The sequence below is a fragment of the Corvus kubaryi genome, unplaced genomic scaffold (genome assembly GCF_017639235.1).
Source record: "Corvus kubaryi isolate FWS band 111438036 unplaced genomic scaffold, C.kubaryi_AGA036_p1.0 37394, whole genome shotgun sequence".
Lineage (NCBI taxonomy): Eukaryota > Metazoa > Chordata > Aves > Passeriformes > Corvidae > Corvus > Corvus kubaryi.
In genome coordinates this window covers 9697751-9718178 of record NW_024581133.1, presented here as the reverse complement: position 1 = coordinate 9718178, position 20428 = coordinate 9697751, and the positions used below count along the sequence as shown (strand labels likewise).

The window sequence follows — 20428 nt, the reverse complement described above, 5'->3', positions numbered from 1 at the left end:
AGGGAAGGTTGGGTTTCACTTGCTCTGCAGCATGGAGTTGTGAGGAACATGGGAAATAGCTTCACGCCAGTGATGTGAAACACTTCTCATCTCTGGACACTGGGCAGCATCTGTACAAACCTCCTGTCACACCCTGCTCGGACAAATTTCTTGTCAAAGGTCCTGGAGAAGTGTTTTTACTGTGGAGAGAGTGGAGTCAAAGGGAGTTTTGTTTGCAGGTTTTAATACATAGAAGTAAGAATTTCGCTGCAGAAGAGCCAGACAGGAGAGAAAGATCTCTTTTAATGCATCATACATGATTTTTGCAGTGCCCGACCCCTGAGATAGAGCTTCTTTAATTGCCCTGTCTCTGTGACCTTGTGACATACAATAAAGCTGTTTCCATGTGACAATGTCCACCACAACCTCAGCTGCAGTAAATGGATTATTTATGTTAACTATCATGGAACAACACTGGTTTAACTATTTTCTGAGATTTGGACACATATTTTGCATGTTTTCTTTGCCATCAAAGTCTGTGGATGGGAAAATTATTCCATTTTTCTTGATTCTGAGAAAATATCAATGTTCAAGACAGACTCAAACCATGTTGTGAAAGCATAGGAATCTCCTCTATGTCATAAAACTTTCTGTTTCTTTGGGAAAAGTAGATTCTGTTTTAACTTTTCCAAAAGTCTCCAGTGATGTATGAAAGTCTCCTTACATAGAAAGGGTTTGATATAAAATACAGTCCAGGAGCATGAGAGAGAGCAGCTTGTCTTTGGAGGGAAGGTTGTTATTTCATGTTTATGGTATAGACCCCATAAATTACTCTTAAATGTGGGTTTGCTTTAAACCCTTTTGTCAGTTTAAATGAACCAGTTTTCCTTTAATGCAAAGACGCTGCACACCCAGTGAAATAATGGAAGATCAATATTTTAATTCACAAAGTAACAACGTGTTGCTTCTCTGCATAGTTACTTTGCAACCTGTTTTAACAATTTATCAAAGCTGGTAATAATTTAAGTAAGTGCTGGTGTGCAGGTATCAAATGTAGAGAATGCTTTCCCCGAACAGGTATAAATCTTAAACACATGTTACTGCTACGTTGCATTTCTCCATCTTTAATCATTGTCTCTTAGCTGGGTTTTCTCTGCAGGTTTGACTTGGCCTGAAAAAGCAGTTGTTATGGCCAAAAACGTGCACTAAAAATAGAGAGATGTAATGCAACCTGTATTAGTCCATATTAGGAAGCTGCTGTTGGAGAATTAAAGCAGGATTTCAACAATGGGCTCCACAGAAGATGTAATGTGATTAAGTGTTTGCAAGCCCAGAAGGATTCCCTGTATCAGGAACTCAGCACTTTACCCATGGGAGTGTGTCTCACTTCTGTGGATAAATCCCTTGGTTTTTCCAGATCCCTGGTCTTCCAAACAGGGAGTCTGGATTTTCCCTGCAAGCCTGTGATTGTTTCCTCATGGCTGATAAACAGCAGCCTCCTGGAGCAGTCTTACATTCAGAAGTGTCCTTTTCCATCACATGTGGCAAGTGAGGTTTTACTGCAAGTCTGTTCTGGATGATTCCTCAGTGGCGATCCTGAGGAGTGTGAGGGACTCCAGGTTCTTCTTCCACTGCTGTCAAGGTGAAAAAGAGACACAGAAAGGAAGTGTAAGTACACGTAGTGAATGGATTTCTTCCCCTTCCAGAGCAGCTGTGCTGCTCCTTTGCTTGGTTCCTGATAAAGCTGAGTGCTGGTTTCCATTGGAACCCAGTGAAATCCAGCGTGGCAGGTGGTGATGACACATTGTCGGTGTCCTTGTCTCAGGATGTTCATGGATATTCCATGGTCATTCTGGCTAGAAAAGCAGAGAGGTGGTTCTTGGACTAAGGTATATTGCTCATCTTTGAGGTGTCTTTGCTTCTTCCACGTTATCACTGTCCACAGCTCAAGCCATGCTCAGTGTGCCTGCTCCTGTACCACTGTAAATTGTCTTATTTATCTGCCATGAGCCTTGTTTGTGCCACCAGGAAAGTGTCCTTTTCATGGGAGATGAGTGCACATAGTCCAGGAGGTGGGAATCTTTGAAAATCTGGTGACAAACTGAACCACTGAGCAGAGATCACAGTGCTTATCCTGTCCTGTCTCACAGACCTGCCATTAAAACAAAGTCCTATGCGTTGTGTTGATGACTGAGTTTGTTTTGCAGAAGAATAAAGTTTTAAGTGATGTGTCCCAAGCCACAGACTGACTTGGATAACAATCCTTGCAGTAAGATCTCTGTGGTGTTTTGAGATGCAGAGTTCATTATTTCTGTCTCAAGTTCTTGTTTGCTGCTGTGCCAGAGAAATAGTCATGAACTTGTGATCTGGTATGAAAGTGGCTGTTTGGGGAAAAAAAATAAACAAAAAAACCACAAAGCAAAACAAAACCATTTTTGGAAGGTGAATTAGGGAATAATGGATCATTCTGGTGTGCAATAATTTTTCCTAGCAGTTGATGCCTGATTTTGTCTGCCATTCCAGTCAGAGAGAAATTGGAGATGCACTTTTGTAGGACAGGGCATTAAAAATGAGAGGACAGCTCTCAGTCCGTAATCAGCTGTTCTTTCAATGAGCCACCATTTGTAATTCCTGAACTTCAGGCAACCCACTGGCATCAGCTGGCTGTGGTAAATCTGAAATTCCAAGGTTTTGGTGGAGGTATAACAGGGCAGGGCACAGGGATGTGCTGCATCCTGGCGGAGGTGAATCCCAGACATGTCTCCATGTCTGGGATTAGTCACCTTTTGAGAGGTGTTTCTATCCTGCTGCTGGTACCAGAGAAATTTTGTGGCATCCTGTCCCTCTGATAATTCAGCATTGACGTATGGTTTTAGGTTAAGTAGTAAGAATATACCTCAAGGACTTCCTTTCTTTAATTTCTAGGCTTGGTTTGTGTGCAGGATCTCCCTTTTCTTTCTGTTTTGCTTTGGAGAGGTGATGAATTTTACTTTCAGGTGAAGCTAATAAAACCTGCCTAATGTGAGTACCAGTCAGAGATTCTCTGGAAAGTCCTGGGGCTTGGGGAGAATTAATTTTAGCTGTTTGCCCCACTTGGATACCCTCTCTTCCTTTTTATGCTGCTGAAGTTACAGGACATGGTAAAACAGAGCTTGCCCTCCATCGAGGGTATATGGACATGTTAAAGGGGTCATGGGAGGAGGAAAGGGAGCAAAGGGCTTCGAGGAAGAGCTGGAGAGGGTTTTTAAGGCAGCAATAGGAAAGAGCTTCTAAGGAAAAATGTGGCCTTGCAGAGAAGACCCTGTAGTTTAACTTTTATTTGTGGCTTTTGTTGAACAGCATCCAGAGACTGCCAGTAGGTTTAACAAGAATGAGGTAGCTAAAATTTCAAAGGGAAAGATTAGGCAGGAAAAAATAGTGGAAGGCTGTAGGAGAAGAAGTTGCTTTTAGATGAGTCTGGGAAATGCAGCTGGAAGGGAGGTAGGAGCATCAGGAAAGGCCTCTGCACTTACAGCAAGAATCTGCCAAAAGCCAGACAGTGCTAGACAGTGCTTTTGGTGTGTAATAGGAAAAGGTCATTTGGGGCGGTTGCTCTGGACTTGCACACCTGCTGAGTTGCCATAAAAAGCACTGAACATAAGGAGTTTTCTACAGAGGCCTCAGAAGAGCCTTGTTGTGCTTCTGATCACAGTGGGGATTCTGGTTCTTCCCATTCTGAGGGAGATTTCAAAGACTGCAGGACGTGGTATGATCATGTGGCTTTGCAGGTGATGAGCCAGGGAAGGGTAAATGAAAGCCACCTACTGAGCTTGTGCAGTGTCACAGCCATTTTATCCTGAGCATCTGGGGGTGTGTCTTGTCCCTTCACAATCCTGAATTTTGTGGAATTTTTGGCCCAATAGACTGTGTAGCACTCTGTCAGAGTGACTGGCCAAAGAGTAATGTCCCTTGTGCCCAGTCACTTGCAGCATATATGTGCTGTGTTGTAGATTGACTGTTTCAGCTCATATTTCATATGAAATTCTCTGACCTCTTAAGCAGGGAACACCTGACTCCTAAAATCATGTGCTGTGTGCTCCCTGCAATGTAAACTCCTCTGACAGCTCCTGCCCATGGTTTATGGCCTCTTATGCCTTCACACTAACACTTAACATCTGCACCACAAAATTTGTAACATCAGTTTGTTCAAATAAAGAATCCACCAAGCATTTAATCCTTGTTTTAATGGCTGGTGTTTATTTTAGTTTGGGGTTTCATGTACTCATGGAGGGATTCTCTGCCCATGGTCCATAAATCTTGCAGGGCAGGAGTGAGACTTTTCTGCGCTGGCTTGTTTCTGAAGTGAGGCTCTAGAGATGGGGTATTTTTATTTTTTGTATACTTCCATAAAATCAACTCACTTTCAGGTATGAGCTGCAAATGCACTTCACGAGGATTTTTCCTGTTGATTTTGGGTCTTTCTCTTCATTGAACATCTGTGATATGGGATATGTGCATTTCCTTTCTCTTTGTGATGGTTCATCCATGCAAATGCTTTGTTTTCTCCTTGTGCTTGATTGTTCTGGAAAATTGTTTGCCTTTGTGGTAGGCAGGAGGATGCAGAGAGAGACCACTGTGAAAGTGGACAGGATAAAATAATTTACCCTATGGAGGAGCTGCAGACTTGGAAAACCTCTCCTTTTTTAAGTAGCTGGTGTTGCTCTGCCTATTCTGGATGGTTCAGCAGTGACCTCCTGAGCTCTTTGTGGGCTCCCTTGAGTCCTGTTGCCTGTTTTAAGGGAAGGTAAATTTACACCTGGATAATGTGAGGGTGAGGCTAACAGCAAGAGCCTGGATTCTCCCCATCAGGTCACTCTGGCTGTGTTTCCAGGCAGCCTGTGGGGTGGTTCTTCTCCACACACATCCTCTAATCCCGACCCCTCGGTGGAAAGCAGCCAGTCCACGGGAGGAATGGGGCCCAGAGGCTGTGTGTGAACCAAGACTGCCCAGCCTTTGCCAGGAGTCCCTTTAGGCTGCTTCTCTCCAAAAGTCACACCTTGCAGAGTTTTGTTCAGCTGCAAGGAGGTGCCAATTCCTTCATCTGCCTCTGGATGAGGGACCACACTGGCAAATGACCATGGCATGACCTCTTCTCCCTGCAGTGCAAGCTCCAGTCTAGCAGAGTGAGTTGCTCCTCTGACACAAGTGTCTTCTTTTCCACAAAAAAAGAGATTTTTAAGTGAAAACCCAGAGAACTCTGATTTTTCCTTCCACTTAAACCTTTTTACACAGCTCATTCAATGTCAGGCCTAGATTCAGTTGAATCTAGGCTTAGCCCCCCATAAGAACAACTTCTCCATAGATAAGAGATTTATACTGCCTGAAAACATTTATTAGGGGATTGCCAAAGTAAGAATTTGATGGGGAAGTGCTGTTCTTTTCAGGAAGGTTCTGACTGATAGCAGCAAGACCCAAAATGTCAGTGTTTTTACTGAAATAATTCACTTTCTTTTCTTTTTTCTTTGATTTCTCCTTGGTATTTAAATGATAATGTTCAGGACCTGTAGCTAAAGATGTGCTGCTGTGCAGAAGGAGGGATGGGAAATGAATGGGATTAAAGGAATAAAATAACACACAAACATGTGAGCTGTTCCACAGGAGTTTGAGGAAGTCATCTCCATCTCATAGTTGGCAAGTCAAAGGTGCATTCAGCTCTCCTTCTTTCTTGCATAGTCAATTTTTAAATTTTATTTATTTTATTTTTATTATAGAGATTCTCTGCTCTGTGGCAGCTCTGCCATGATTGTGCACTTTCCTGTAGTCGTCCTGCAGCCCATGTGAATACAGGCTTGAAACTCGGTTATTTTCATCTTTGCTGCTGGCATGTAGCTTCCATTATTTATGATCACCCCACGTTTTCATTTTTTTTTCTTGTCCATAGACTCCTGTCTGTCTCTTTAGACCCAGGGGGATATTTCCAAACTCTCTTAAAAAAAAATCAAATCAGATTTCATGGTTGTTTTCTCAGTTTAAAATGTGTACCAAGTGTTGACAGTTGATGCCTTGGGCAGAAAAGCACGTGCAGAGCTGTACTGGATGACTGCGAGAAAACTGGGAATGAGGAGATGGGATGGATGTGTGGAAATGTGCATATTGACAAGGCAGAAAATGCATGAAGGTGAAGGCAGGGAGTCGATTTCAGGTGGGCTTTGGGGGGCTTGTGGCTGATGGAGTTTGTCACCCTGAATGCAGGAGGGTCAGGGAAAACTGATGATCTGGGAAAGAAGGGAAATTCAAGCTGAATTATGTAAGGGAGCTGGTAAACAGGCTGTGGAAAATCAGGATCAATGAACACCAGCTCAGCTTTGGCTGCTGCTTTGCTCAGAGAGGGTCTCGGGTTAAATCTAGAGAAAATTAAAAAGTGATGCTCTGCTCTGGGGAATGAGCAGCATGTGTTGTGTGACGTAAGAGGGACCTGTCTGATCATCCATTAGGGTCTGTCCTGTGTCAGTTTTGCCCTGAATGTTGTATTTGTGCTGTTGCAGGACCTGTGTGCTTTGTTCCCTTTTCCACAGGGAAAAATCAGCATTAATAGCAGTGTCAGTGTCTTATCCATAATATATCACAGTAAGCAGAGAGAATTTCAGTGAATCTTAGCAGTTGGTTTCTTATTGCAAGAATAAATTTGTTTTAATGATTTAATTTGCTTCTCTTTCATTTTACAATTGAAAGCATGAACACATTTTTTTGTGGCTGCAGTGAAGCAAGCATGTTCAATTTCATATCTGAACTTCTCCTTTGGTCATGCCTCAGCTGCTTTGCGCATCTGCTGGTGAAACACAGTTCACCTTTCAGCTTAGAAGAAGACAAATTATTAATACATAGACATTTTGTTGGGAGGAAGTGAGGTTTAACTTCTGTGGTTTAATTTTTTGTATCAAAGGTAGCTTGACCACTGTTTCACTTTCTAGTCCTTAAAATGGGTCCTTGCCATGGGTTCTTGCCACAGGTCCTTGTAACTGAAGTTCATAAATCAGCTGGTGCAGGGGGTCCCCTCGTTTTGGGTCACAGTCCCAGGAAAGAGGCTCGTGAGCTCTGCATGTAGGTGGCCACCAGCTGCTGGTTCTGCTGCTCAGGCCAAAAGCAATAAATGAGCAGAGAAAGCCAGAGAAGGTCTTATCTGGCCTGACCTTCTGCTCTTCTGGGTTTCAGCCAGAGACTTGTGCAGTTGGCCAGTAATGAGTGTTCCAAAACAATCTGATTTAATTTGAAAATTTTGAGACTATCTTATGCTCTGTTGCATTGCTCCAGTACTGCTGGTAGTAAGGCAAAATGCAACTGATGAGAACGTTGGCTCCGGAATATCTGACAGCTCCCCTGGAGAACCGGCAGAGTCTATTGTGTACGTTGCATCCCAAAGAAAGGTTTCCTATCCTAAATTTTATTTCAACCAGCTTTTCCTTAATTAGCCCTTGTTCCATTGTAGTGGAATGTTACTCCTTTCACAAGCAGTATTTCCAATTTCTGACATTTTTTGCAAGGGCATGACTTCTTGATTTGAATTACAGTTAATCTTTTGCTTTTTTTGAACTTTTCCCATCCTCTTCCCTCTTTGCCCATCATCTGTGCACCCAGAGGCACAGTTGTACCTGCAGTGGAACCTCTTGGTGGCTTCTTTAACCAGCCAAGAACACTTTAATTTAAAGGTTGTTACAGCCTGAATATGCACGAGAATGTTTGTTGAAAAGGGTGGGAGTGTTTTATTATGCTCTGCCAGCCTTAAAAGGTATTTTGACTTTTCAGAAAAGAAGAGACAAAAGAAACTGAAGTCCACGAGTGACTGGCGGGAGAGGAGGAACGCGATTCGCCTCACCAACGAGTACACGGTGGAGACCCTGGTGGTGGCAGATGCTGACATGGTGCAGTACCACGGAGCAGAGGCTGCCCAAAGGTTCATCCTCACAGTTATGAATATGGTAAGTAGGCACTTCACTCTCAAAAGAAGAAACAAGAGTAAATAGGTCATATCCAGGGTAGGATAAAGCTGACTTGACAGCAGAAATCAAGAACTGTTTTGACCTTCACATACAAGAAAAGGTTTTGGTTTTCTTGTGTTATGTGCCTCTTCTCCATTTGTGTGATTCCTGGTATTTGCCACAATAAAATGGCATTTTTAAAAACTGAAAATGCAAGTTTTCACTTAGGGGAAATAATTGTTAAGGAGTGGTATTTTCTGCAAGGTTTTTGGTGCTGCTGTGTTTTACTTTGGAGGAGGGTAATCCACAGTGGATAGATGGTCTTGTCTGACATGTTTCTTGGGTTCCTAAAGATTCCTATGGCACACCTGTTTCACAAGAGATATGGGTCATTGTTAAAGGCAGCTGAAGTCAGCAGTCCTTTGATTTCCAGCAGAAAACCTGGCTTTAAGTTCAAAATTATTTTTATCTCTGATTTTTGCACAATGAAAATGGCTGCTTCCCTTGATGTAGAAAATGTGGCAAACTTACCACCAAACTGCTGGCTGATCCCACTCTTTTCGCCCCAGGACCTCTGGGGCTGCCTGAAGTGGTGCTGATCATACCTATGAGTAGTTTTTGGAGTTGGGCTTGAAAATCATTCTAGAAATCCTAAGGGTATCTTTAGGGACTGAGGGGAACCTTTGGAAATTGCAGGCTTATGTGAACTGTGGATGTTAATTTGTGAGCTGTCCTTGTAGTGGGGCCTTCTGTCTCAGCTGATAAGGGAACACAAAGCCTCCCACAGGGAATGCTCACTCAGTTGTTGGCAGTGCCAGTAAGGAGGTAATGGCTAAATTGGATGTGGCCATTAAAAACTCTGCTCAGAGGCTGCAGGAGTCTTTCCAGAGGCATTTGAAAGTCTTGGAGGAAGCTCATATTCCTTTGCCCATGCTATTGTAATATCCAGGAACAGCTCATTCTCCTCACTGTGCCTCTGTTGGTGTTTATGAGCAGCAAATTGGCTTGGGAAAAAATAACAGCTCAGAACAGTAATTGCCTGGTCATGCTTCCTAGTGAAGAGATGGATGCTCAGCATAAATGAGCTATGGAACAACTGCTTTTTAAGAGGTCTTGTGTTCTTTCATCAAGCACTGGTGTGAGGGAGCCCTCCTGGAGGGAGATGCTTTGCTGATCGAGTAGGGAGTGTGATTAGTCTTTTCCATTAATGAGTTGCTTTTCTGTGTCCCTTCCTCTACCTTTTATTTTGCATTCCAGTTTGCTCTGACAGTTGTCACTTGATGGGGCTCCACTGTGGCTCTGCAGTTACTTTTGATGATCCTCATGCCAATGGGTCAATGATTTCATTGTGGCCATTGGGGATCTCTGTGTTGTGTAGCCTTTTCAGCCTGTGAAGGTTGTTAGGGATGAACACACTGATGGACCAGGTCTTAAATAAAAGATGGCTGTGGGTCTTTGAGTCCTGTTGCCTGTCTGGGCTGAGGTACTGCAGAACATCTCAGCAACATCAGCTTGCCAGGTGTGAATAAATCTGTGTGGGGAGGTGCTGATAGATGGGTTGGGTTCTCTAGACCCATTTATTAAACAAATATTGAAGCTTAGTTTCCAATGGATTAGGCTGATGGGCTTTTAAGCTTGGTTCTGATGCTGTAGTGTGAGCTCACCCCTTTACTAGACACTGGAGAGAGCACATGGAAGAGGACTCTTGAATGAGGAATACATTCATGTGACATCTCCTCAGGTGCAAGGTCCAGCTGAAATGCTTCCCACTGTTAAGTCATTGCTCCTGGGGGCTCACTCGTGTGAGTTTTTTTTGATGTCTGATAGGATTTGAATTCATGTTTCAACTTTTCAGCCTTCAGAGGAGTAATGGAAGAGTCTCTCCCTTGACCACCTACATTCCCACGCTCTTAGGAATATTTTTCAGGCCTCTGAAGGAAACTGCTTGTAAGTGACTGGCAAGACCAAAAGATAGTGAGGAATAATAATAGGCAAACACATATTATGGCATCATTGCATAAATCCTTTATTCTGTGGCAATAAAACCAGGTGAAATTCAGGAAAATTAAAGGGAATTTCAATGTTACATTTAGGTAATGAAAGCTGACCTTCACCCCAGGAAAAGAAGCTGAAGAGTAATTCAGAAAAATATATTTCAGAGAGATAGTCCTGTGCTTTGAGTAGGTCTGAGCCAAGCTCTTGACTGCTTGGGATCTTTGTTTCCTGCCTGCCTCTCAGCCTTGGGTGACTGTTAGCTGGGGGACAGGATTTGCCCCGTGATATTAGGCAGTGCTTATTCAGCTATACTGCAGGATGGCAGGCTGCCTCTAAAAGAAACCAGAATGTTAATTTTGGCTTGGATGCTTGCATTTAAGCAAATAGAACATTACTGGTCAGGGGTATATTAACTTAACTCCTCTCTGTAAGCCATTACGTTTACTGTCAAACCACAAAACAAGCATTAAGAGGTCTTATTAATGCATTTTATATTTATAGGCATTTTAAATAAAGTGATCTGCCTTAAAGTATTTAATATCTATTTATGTTACAAGAATTTCTGAAGGGGAAAAAAGTCAGCATTGCAAAATACAGGTTTATTGCTCCCTTGGTGAATGAGAATCTTAGAGAAAAAAAACCCACCACCCTCCTCTAGAATAACAGCTAAAAAGCACAGCAAACCCATTTTGGAACCCAGAAATAACAGGTGGTAGTTCATGTAGCAAATGCTGTGTTTTTAATGAAATTCTGTAGTTCCATCCCCCTGAACAGAGAATAGACTCACATTAGATGAACTTGTTTTTTGTGAATGTCACTGTAGAGGTGCAGGCTCTTCCATTTACTAAACTAATATTTGAAATTATAAGACAGATTTTTCCAAGATCATGGAAGAATTTCCCTCTGAGATACTCTGTAACATATGAGTAGGAACAAGCACAGCTCCAGGCATTTGAGTTGGCTTTTTTTTAAGTCACCACTGCTAAAAAAGAAATCTTTCCTTGTTTTCTGGCAAGGTGTTTGATTCTGCACGATTTTCCAAACAGGTGATAAAGTTGTTGTCAAATGCCACCACGCACAGCTGCAGCCTTAGCAAGGGAATGAGACTGTGGGCATGAGGAATGGAAGAACATGGGCAGGGAGCGATACCAGCAGAGCTGTGGAAATGCAAAACCAGCTACTTAAATATAGGCGCTGATCTCTTTTTCTAAGTTAAACTCCCTTGTTCTTGAGCTTTGTTGCAGTGTTTGCATTCCAGTTCTTGTCTCACCTTTGGCTTGAGAGCATCTCCTGTTCATGCCCTTCTTCTGTAGTCACCAGTGTTTAGAACTTCCTCTGAATTCCAAACCCAAGTGCCTTTGTGGTAAAACAAGCTTAAAAACATGCTTATTTTGCTCACTCATTCTGTTAGTCTGCATCTGGCAACTATAATTTCTCACTGCATTTACATCCATGTGGAGCTGTTAGGATGGATGTTCTGTTCTTGCAGGAGTTTTATGCTTCTGTTTGCTTGTGTGTTTGCTTTTCATCTGAAAGAAGTGACCAGTAAAGGAAAAAGGAGATTCTAGGAACTGCCCTGGCCTCTGCTGTGGCTGGTCTTCATGGTTTCGGTTTTCAGCTTTCTGGAGAGAACTGATTCAAGTGGTTCTGGAGATAACTGGTTCAAATGGTGATAAATGAGGATGAGGCGCTTTGGAAAGTCCTGTCCTTGGCTGTTGTGTTGTTAAAGATGAGGGGTTACTGTTTTCAGCCAGTCCCTGAACAGTGAGTTGTGGATGTTGGCTCTTTGAAGTTCTGCAGAGCTGACTTTGCAAACCAAGTCCCACCCAGACTGACCCTCTGAGCACTTAGGGACAGAGACGTCTGAATTTCTGAATTTCCAAGACCACAACATAGTAATTTAACAGCTGCTCTCTATGGTTTTGAAAACCTAAAAAAACCGATTTGGGTTGGTTTGGGGCTTTTTTTGTCCCCTAAGTGCATTTTTTTGGGTTTTGGAATACATTACAACTGTGGCTTGGTTTGGAGCTTGCCTTTTTCTCAGAGAAGGCAGCATGGAGGGTGGGTTTCTGCAGTGTCGGTTCTCCTGCAGCTGTTGCTAAACCATGCGATTACTGTGGAAGCTCTTTGAAGCAGCAGGCAGGAACTTGAAGTTAGCGATCCTTTGGATGTCATTAAGAGGGAAAATTCTTATGTTGTTCTTTAGGAATGATAATGTTTTGCTCTCTGAAGCCTGATTTTACACTCCACAGATTCTTTTTCATTTTGGATTTCCCCTCTGAGGGTTTTTTATGTTAAAAAAGCAGATAAAATCATTTTTATCATGCTTGCATTGATGGATTTATATGTCTGTGCTCTTGGGGGCTGGCACATAAAGGCTCCAGAGCTGCCACTCATAATCAGCTCCCTTACCCTAGTCTGGCATTTTCATGAGGGGAACAGGGACATAAGGGAACATAAGGGAAAAGGATCTGAGTGTCTGATCACTGTCTACAGATTTCTCTTTTCACTCCAGCAGCCCCAGGAGAAAGAGTTATGTCAACTGTATCTTATAAAGAGCTATGAATATGCTCTTTTTCATAATGTTTAAAGGAGTAATTTGAAAGCTTGGCTTTAGGGGGGTGTTAGAAATCCTATAGCACTTTTCAAAATGAGAGAAAGACAACCTCAGTAACCTGACTAAGGCTTCTGCTGTCCAAACCTCATCCAGCAGCCAAGGCAATGGGAAGGCTCCTGCTTGTATGCAGCGCTTAGGGAAGAATAAAGAAAAAAAAGAAGTCAATTTACCCTCAGGGTTGCTGTTCTGAACTCCAGAACATCTGAAACACACACATCTCCTCCCACCATCCACCTGCAGAGGAAGCTCTTGAGAATTAAAAAAAAAATTAAAATGATGTAGTTTAGTTCCTCTCTCAGCCCAATTCCTTATGTCTGCGTTTGCTTTGTGCGTGCTGGGGCAGGCCTGGACAGCTTATGCCAAAACTGCATTTGTTCTGCCCCTTCTATGTCAGAGCTGTAAGGAGAAAGAGAGGGAGGAGGAATGCAAGCAGAGGAGGATGGTCCAGCCTTCAAGCTTTCCTGTTTTCTTTAGGGCATTCTGTACAGTAAAGCTCTGTCAGAGAAATGCAGATGAAGGGTGGAGATGCCAGAGACAGACTTTCTTCTTCTTGTTGTTCTACTGCCCTTCCCCTTCCATTTTTTTCTGTCTGTTTTGTATTATTTCCTGTTTGTATATTTCCTCTTTCCAGATCTCACTCTCTACTTTTGATGACTCCTCATAGAGAAGTCAATACAGTGTAGAAGTTCACCTGCAGCAGGGCACCGACAGCGCTTCAGTCCAATTGACCACTTTTCCCATCCCTTCTTTTCAGCCCAGTGATCCAGAACCTCCATTTCTGTTCCAGCCAAGCTGCTTTCTGCCACTTGTGGTGGTGTCCTAAACCCGTAACCTTTGCATTTGGTTCCATGGCAGGTTCTGACACTTCTGTTCCCAGCTGCCTTATTTTATTAAAGGTTCTAAACCACCCCAAATATTTTCACTTTTCCCCTGTTGGAAGTAGTCACAGCAGCCTGAGGGGTGTGATGCAATTGCAGGCTTCAGGAAGGGTGGCCCATGGTGTTGGGAGTGGGCAGGGAGGTGTCTGTGAGTCAGTCTCTCTGTCCATGCAGCAGGAAATCTTGAGAACATCTGCAGTGGGAAATCCCATTCCTCATCCCCTGGTACCACTTATCCACCTCACTTGGCACGTGCTGGTGACGGACACTTGGATGTGGTGTTGAACAGTTTGGACGCGCTGAGTCTGTGGGGTTTGGTCTCCTTGTTGGCTGGGTGAGAAAAGCAGAACGTTGTTGCTGCTGTGATGGAATTCCATTCTTAGCAGGAAAGGCCTATGTATTTGAATTCTTTTATTTTATTTATTGTTACAATCAGCTGGATTCTGTGATGATGCTTCCTTTGGGCACGGCCTGGTTTAACGTCAGCTGTGAACAACCTGAGCTGTATCAGACTCATGTTTTTTTATTCAAACCATTTAAAAGTCTGTTTGCCTTCTCCTTGGGATTCCTTCTAGCCTTAAAGCCCATGATCCCAGAGAAGTTTCCCTCTGAAAGGACAGTGTGTGGGTGCAGCTGGCAGTGGGGCTGAGACCTGGAGCTGCCCCTTGCTGGATGCAGATGGTCCCAGCCCTAACCACAGGGCACAGCAGAGCCTGTCAGGAGAGCTGGGGTGCCTCTGCGAAAACATCTTCAGAAGAGGGGAAAAAGCTGCATCGTGGAAAAAAGTGGGGAAAAAATCCATGTGAGCACCCAGGTCAGAGCAGGAGGATGAGGAGCTCCAGGTGCCGGAGCAGAGGTTGCCCTCCAGCCTGTGGGGAGACCATGGTGGGGCAGGTGGCTGTTTCCTGAAGAACATTGTGACCTGAGGAGAGGAGCCCATGCTGGAGCAGGCTCTCCTGACAGGAATTGCAGCCCATGGAGGGGATCCATACTGCAACAGGGAAAAGAGTGTGAGGAGGAAGGATCAGCAGAGAGAGCTGTTACAGGCTGAGGACAGTCCCCATTCCCCATCCACCTGCATGGCTCTGGGTGAGGGGGAAGGAGTCAGGAATGCAGGAGTAAAGATGAGGTGAGAGGAAGGTGTTGTTTTATCTTTTTTTTCTCTGTATATAGATTATTTTAATTGGCAAATTAAATTTTCTCCAAGTCAAGTGTGTGTTGTCTGTAACTGTTAAGTGATCTCCCTCTCTGAGGGAAAGGTTAATGTTCCTGCTAGGCAACACAAACTGCCATCAGTGTGGGGCTCCTCTGGGCTTCATTTAAGAAAATAAGCAAACAAAGCTTGCATAAACAGGCAAAGTGGAGCGTCTTGCACTCCCAGTGGCTTTTTTTTTTGTTTAGTGTCCAATTGCTGCTGCTTGAGCTCTTCTGAGATCACTAGTGGATGGGAATAAAAGTGCAGTCAGAGTTATCCATAGGACAGAGGGCACAAGAGAAAAGGAGGAAGGGCTGACAGCTTTCAAGATTGCATCCTGAGCTCTCCAGCAGCTGGTGCTTGGTGTGCAAGTTTTGCCAGGGAAAACACCCTTTGGAAGTTGGTGGTGTTTGGATGTGTCCGTGCCAGATCTGGAGGCAGCTTGTCTGCTCTGATGGGAAGCCAAGCACCAGCACCACCAGGCTCAGTGATAAGGACCTGTTTGCTGGACTTATCCTCCTTTCATGAGTGGGAACTTCATGGGGTGGCCAGAGCTAGTGGAGAGCTGGGACACCAAAGACATCCATCCAGCCATCCATCCAGCCATCCATCCAGCCATCCATCCATCCATCCATCCAGCCATCCAGCCATCCATCCAGCCATCCCAGGGAAGTGTCTGTCAGCCTCTGCAGGGGTGCAGCAGGGGTTGACTCCCTCAGCCTGGTTCCCCAGTGACCCTCCCAGCTGAAGGTCCAGGTCTCCACTTAAACGGGTCATTGGTCGGAGCCCTTCTCTGCAAGTGTCAAGTTTATCCCCACCAGGTCTGTAGTGAGAGGCCTGAACTGCTCTAGCAGCACATCTCCAGGCTAAGCAAATAGTGCCAGCCCTTGTGGGCACTTGTACACCAGCCTCAGGGAAGATAAATGGCTCATTGTGCTCAGCAGAAGGTCACTGGGTCAAACACTGAGTAGCTCTGTCTTGCAGTCTGTGCCTAAATTGTAGGAAACATTTACGTGTGTGCTTAAATCCAACCCCAAGCACTGGAGAGTTCCAGAGCACTCTTCCACTGAGCACATTCCTGAGTATTTGCACAAGTAGGAAAAATACCAAGCGTTGAAAACATAATGTGCAAGATCTGCTCGTGTCTCGGGTTTGCTGTAGGAAGTTACTGAGCCTGGGTGATGCTTGTAGCCAAACGAGCTGTGAGGAAGGAATATTGCTTACCTGGGGCCAAACCTGCCTCCCATTTGTCAGGAGTCTCTCTTCACTGGTCTTGATTTTGGTTTTTTTTATTAAGCAGGGGATACAATATTCACCCAAGATCTTTTATGTGGCATTTTACACCTTTTTAAGATAAACCCTTCCCTCACCTTTCTTGATACTGTCTAGTTAAAACATTTGTACACAGAGAAATGGGTGGAATCAAATTCTGGCATCAATTAAGATCTTATATTCTAACCTATAAAAATGAGGTGAAGTATCTGAGCTGGAATGCAAAATCTGGAGAAAGTAGTAAGGTAGTTTCCGGTGCTATTTTTGTATTTCCTGAGGCTTGTGTCATTATGTGCTGCCTTATTACTATTCTCTTATATAAGATATGAAAATAACAGAGGGAAATTGCTTTTCCATTCTATTTCCTGAAGTCTAAAACACACCATTATTTCATCTTGCATTCAGATAGCTCTGATATTTAAATGCTGAAGATCCATGTTAGTTGGATGCTTCGTAACGTATGTCCGTGCTCCTGAGACATTATGTTTAGAGTTCCTTTGGAATATTTCTATCCTTTCCACAGTAACTCTTAAAAAGTCTTTATTTTACTGAGTGTAGTAGCACAATCCTTTTATGGGAGTTTTTTGTGTCAGTTTTTAGAAGGACAAGTGTCTAACAATGTGACTAACAAGTCACAATTAGTTTCTTCAACTATTACGAGGTCTTGGTATTGCCACTAATACACTCTGGATGTTTTCTTTGCTTTTTGACAGGTGTACAACATGTTCCAGCATCAAAGCCTGGGAATTAAAGTCAACATTAGAGTCACCAAACTAGTCCTGCTTCACAATCGCCCTGTGAGTTCCAACTCCTTTCTCCCCTGCTCCTGGAATTGCATTGTGGTGTCCCACAGGGTGGGAGGGGGATGTGGGACAGGTCTGGCTTCAGCATCACAAACTGTGAGGAGTTGCCTGTTCCAGTTCACCATTAAAAGTGGCAGTATTAAAGGTGGGAAGTACAGGGGCTGTAGGAGTGAAAGGAATCAGAATCCTTTTATTTATCCTTCCTGGTAAATCTGTCTGCTTGTAGCTGCAAACCAGTCTCAGGAGTTAACTGTTACAGAGAGGTCTGATGCTTTATCTAAAGACTGTGGCTGATATTTCTCCTTTTATATCTCCTTTTTCCTCCCCCCCAAAGGCGAAGTTGTCCATTGGGCATCATGGAGAGAGATCTCTGGAGAGCTTCTGTCAGTGGCAAAATGAAGAATATGGTGGGGCAAAATACCTTGGTAACAACCAGGTTCCTGGTGCCAGGGATGACACCCCTCCTGTGGATGCTGCTGTTTTTGTGACCAGGTATGGGAAGGTCTGGTTTATCAGTGTACTTCATCTAATAATGCCCATGGTCAGTGATGGGGTTATCTGGTCAAGCAGAAATCTAAGAAAAAGATGATACATTTGCTGTTCAGATGCCTCTGATGAAAGTGATCTGTCTTTTGTACATTCTTAACAAGATTGTACAAAGGCATCTTTCCTCTTGAGCCAAAGTGTCACAGTCATGGTCACTCTTCTGTGTCACAGTCAGGATCAGGATGTGGCTGTAGCACAGGAGGTTTTCTTACACCAGCTGGTAGGAGTGGAAAAAAACAGGGGAGGTTTTGGAGCCCTCCTTCCTAGGAGAAAGAAGGTGTGGAACTGAGAACACAGCTGAGCTCAGGTGCTCTGTGTGCAATTAGGGATTACTCAACTGAGCAGTCTGAGAGGAGCAGACAGTGCGTCAGCAGTGGGGAGGGAGTTATCTCCTAAGGAAAGGGGGAGAGAAATACCATAAACTAAATTAATTTGCTCTCTCTTTGCCCGAGGAAATAACCACTTTAACACCTCTCCTCTATCACAACTGGGGTAGAGGAGGGGTGTCATTCCTCATTGGTTTGTGTATTTGAAAACTCCTGCATTTATTTCAGATGTGAAATGATCTTTTTAGAAATACTTGAGCAAAATTCTTTGCATCCTGGAGCTCTGAACTTACTGATGTGTCAAACACATCAGATAAAGCAAGAAAAAGGGTGTTGTAGGGACAACAGTCTTTTTTCCTCTAACTACCTGAGCCCAACCTCACAATACAATGCAAGTCCCGTGTTCCCCACAGTTACCACAAATTTTGATTAGCAAATCTATGGTGTTTTAAGTTTTTGCATCCTTTAAGATGTAAATGAAGTATTGATTATTACAGAAGTGATCTCTGAATAATTAAAGTGAGCACAAAATTATGGTGTGATATGGATGCTCATGGGGCTAGTAAAACACTACTTCCTACCCCTTCTTCCCCAGTTTGAGACAGGAAATACCTGTATTGCAGTTCAATATTACTCACCTCTTTCACCTATTTTCTCTGCCAACAATTTAAGTAGAAATACATGTTTTTGCATAAACTACCATGCTGATTGTAATAATCTCTTGCGTTAGATTTGTGTTAACAACCCTAATACAAACTATCCATGGCATTCTGGTGAGTTTTCAGTCAAAGAGCTGGTGAGCAGGGCATGAGGCCAGCAGAGTTCCTGAGAAAGCTCCTCCACAGATGTGTGTGCAGCTCCCCCAAACCCTGCTCCCTCCTCTATTCACTGGAGTCCACCAAGCACTTGTGCAGATACTTAACAGTTTAGACAGGGGGAATAGTTCCTTTGAAGTCAACGGGCTGAACATCCTGGTTATAGTTAAGCATGTGCTCCATTGGATCAGGGCCTAAATAAATAACGAACATTTTTGTTAAACTCATCTGGCCATCCAGTTGTCCTGCATGACAAGTGAGGCAGAGAGAATCTCTTCTGATGGGCTCCAAGCGCGGGGCGGGGGGAATGAGCAGAGCATTTCATCTCTGCAGACTCTCTGCAGCCTTCAAAATTGAATGCATAATGTCAGGCTAACTGAGTTGGACTCAGGCATCTGAGGAAGAACTGTAGAAAGAATTTGTAGGAGGAATTGTTCAATGGATTTGCAGGGTTTTGCAGTGGGAATAGCTGAGAAGGTACAGGTTTGGTTGGGTTAGAAACTAGATTCAGCTTTGGTGAGAAAGTTCAGGCCAGAAAGCACATGGCTGTGCATTGGAGCAGCTTTTTTCCTGCTGGATAGGCCAGCAGTATGTACTTGGAGTCTTTCCTTCTTTCTTGCTGTGTCCTGTCATCCTTAACCCATCCTGCTTCTGCCTCATGGAGGATGCCGCATTGTTTGGAAGACTTCTGGCCCAGCAGACCCATTCCTGTGCCAGGGAAATGAATTTTTCTCCTCTTGGCATTGGAACTGTGTGTGTGTGTGTCCCTGGACCCTCCCCAGACTGTACAGATGGACCAGTGGTAGAGGATGTGGGAGCAACACCATGTCCAGCACAAGCAATTGCGCCAGAAAAAGCAGAAGCTGAATTTTCAGCAGCTGCAGCTGCTTTAAGGACTAGAAACAGATTCTTTGGGGTCAAGCTCTGAAGAAATCCCACTGGTTCCAATCTGGCTGGGTTCATTTGAAACACCAAGGCACGCTTGCCTTTTGAAACTTCACCTCTAAGTGATGTTTCCCATACCCTCATTTGTATGCAAAAGTGGATTACTCAGGTGGCAAATATCCCTCCTGTGGGATTTTAATAGTATCCACCTGAGTTCCAGGTAAGAGACACACTGTGCCTGTGAAATAAGGTGCACCTTTGTCCTGCTCAGTAAATAAATGAGACAGTGGGAATAATCTGCCACAGCCCTGAAGGTCTGAATATAGTGTTATGGTCTCTATAATCATCAGACTTTTCTCATTCAAATTCTGGTTTTGAACTTGCAGAAATTCAGATCTCTGGCATCTTTGGATAGTGTACTTCATATTTTAACAGGCAGCTGACCAGAATAACTTCTGTCTGCAGAATCTGTATCTTAGTGATTTTAGAAGCATGTCTCATTTGAAACACATTCCCCCTCTGTCTTTTGCATTCTCTGGGAAATCTTCAGGCACACTGATGTTGTCCCAGCTCCTGGCTGGAGGTGTTTGGGTAACCTATTAGACTATAGGTGATGTGATAGCAGAGCAAAGAATGTCCCAACACTGACAGGAACAGGATTCAGAGCTGTCTTTAAGCAAAGACTTGTTTTTTCCTGACACAGTGGTGTAGTTGTTCCATTTGCAGCCTGTTCCTCCATTCTACATTTCTCCAGCCCTTTGCCTTCCCATTAAATGGGCAAATGGAGGAATTCACTGTGCATCAAGGAAACTGGGCACATAGTGCTACTAAATGCACCTATGGATGTGGAAAGTTTATTTTGGCAGGTTCTGGACTGTACCAGTTTCCTCTGTCCTTTAGCTTTATGACCCTGCAGGGTTAGACTGGACGAAAGATGTCATTTGAAGGATGCTGGGAATGGCCATTTAATAGAATACTTCTTATTCCTGTTGCACAGTTCAACTACTTTTCTTCTGTCTCACAGGAAGGACTTGAATTGCAGAGTTTAGTTTAGCATAGTTAGGTATTTTTTTCCAGTTGGTGGGTGCCAGATGGAAGAGTGACTGTAGAGGAGTTCTGAGCTCTTCTGGCTATTTTTATTGAACAAAACAACTGACTCGTC

General features: G+C 43.7%; 1 protein-coding gene across 4 annotated transcripts in view; it reads left to right on the top strand.

Moving 5' to 3' along the window:
- The window catches only part of ADAMTS17 (ADAM metallopeptidase with thrombospondin type 1 motif 17), a 166475-nt gene that overhangs the window by 13766 nt on the left and 132281 nt on the right, over positions 1 to 20428 (top strand). For all 4 annotated transcript variants that reach the window (XM_042039414.1, XM_042039415.1, XM_042039417.1 and 1 more), the window contains exons 4-6: positions 7762 to 7934; positions 16605 to 16688; positions 17029 to 17186. In XM_042039414.1, coding sequence (XP_041895348.1) covers positions 7762 to 7934; positions 16605 to 16688; positions 17029 to 17186 — 415 coding nt within the window. The remainder of the gene's footprint in view (positions 1 to 7761; positions 7935 to 16604; positions 16689 to 17028; positions 17187 to 20428) is intronic.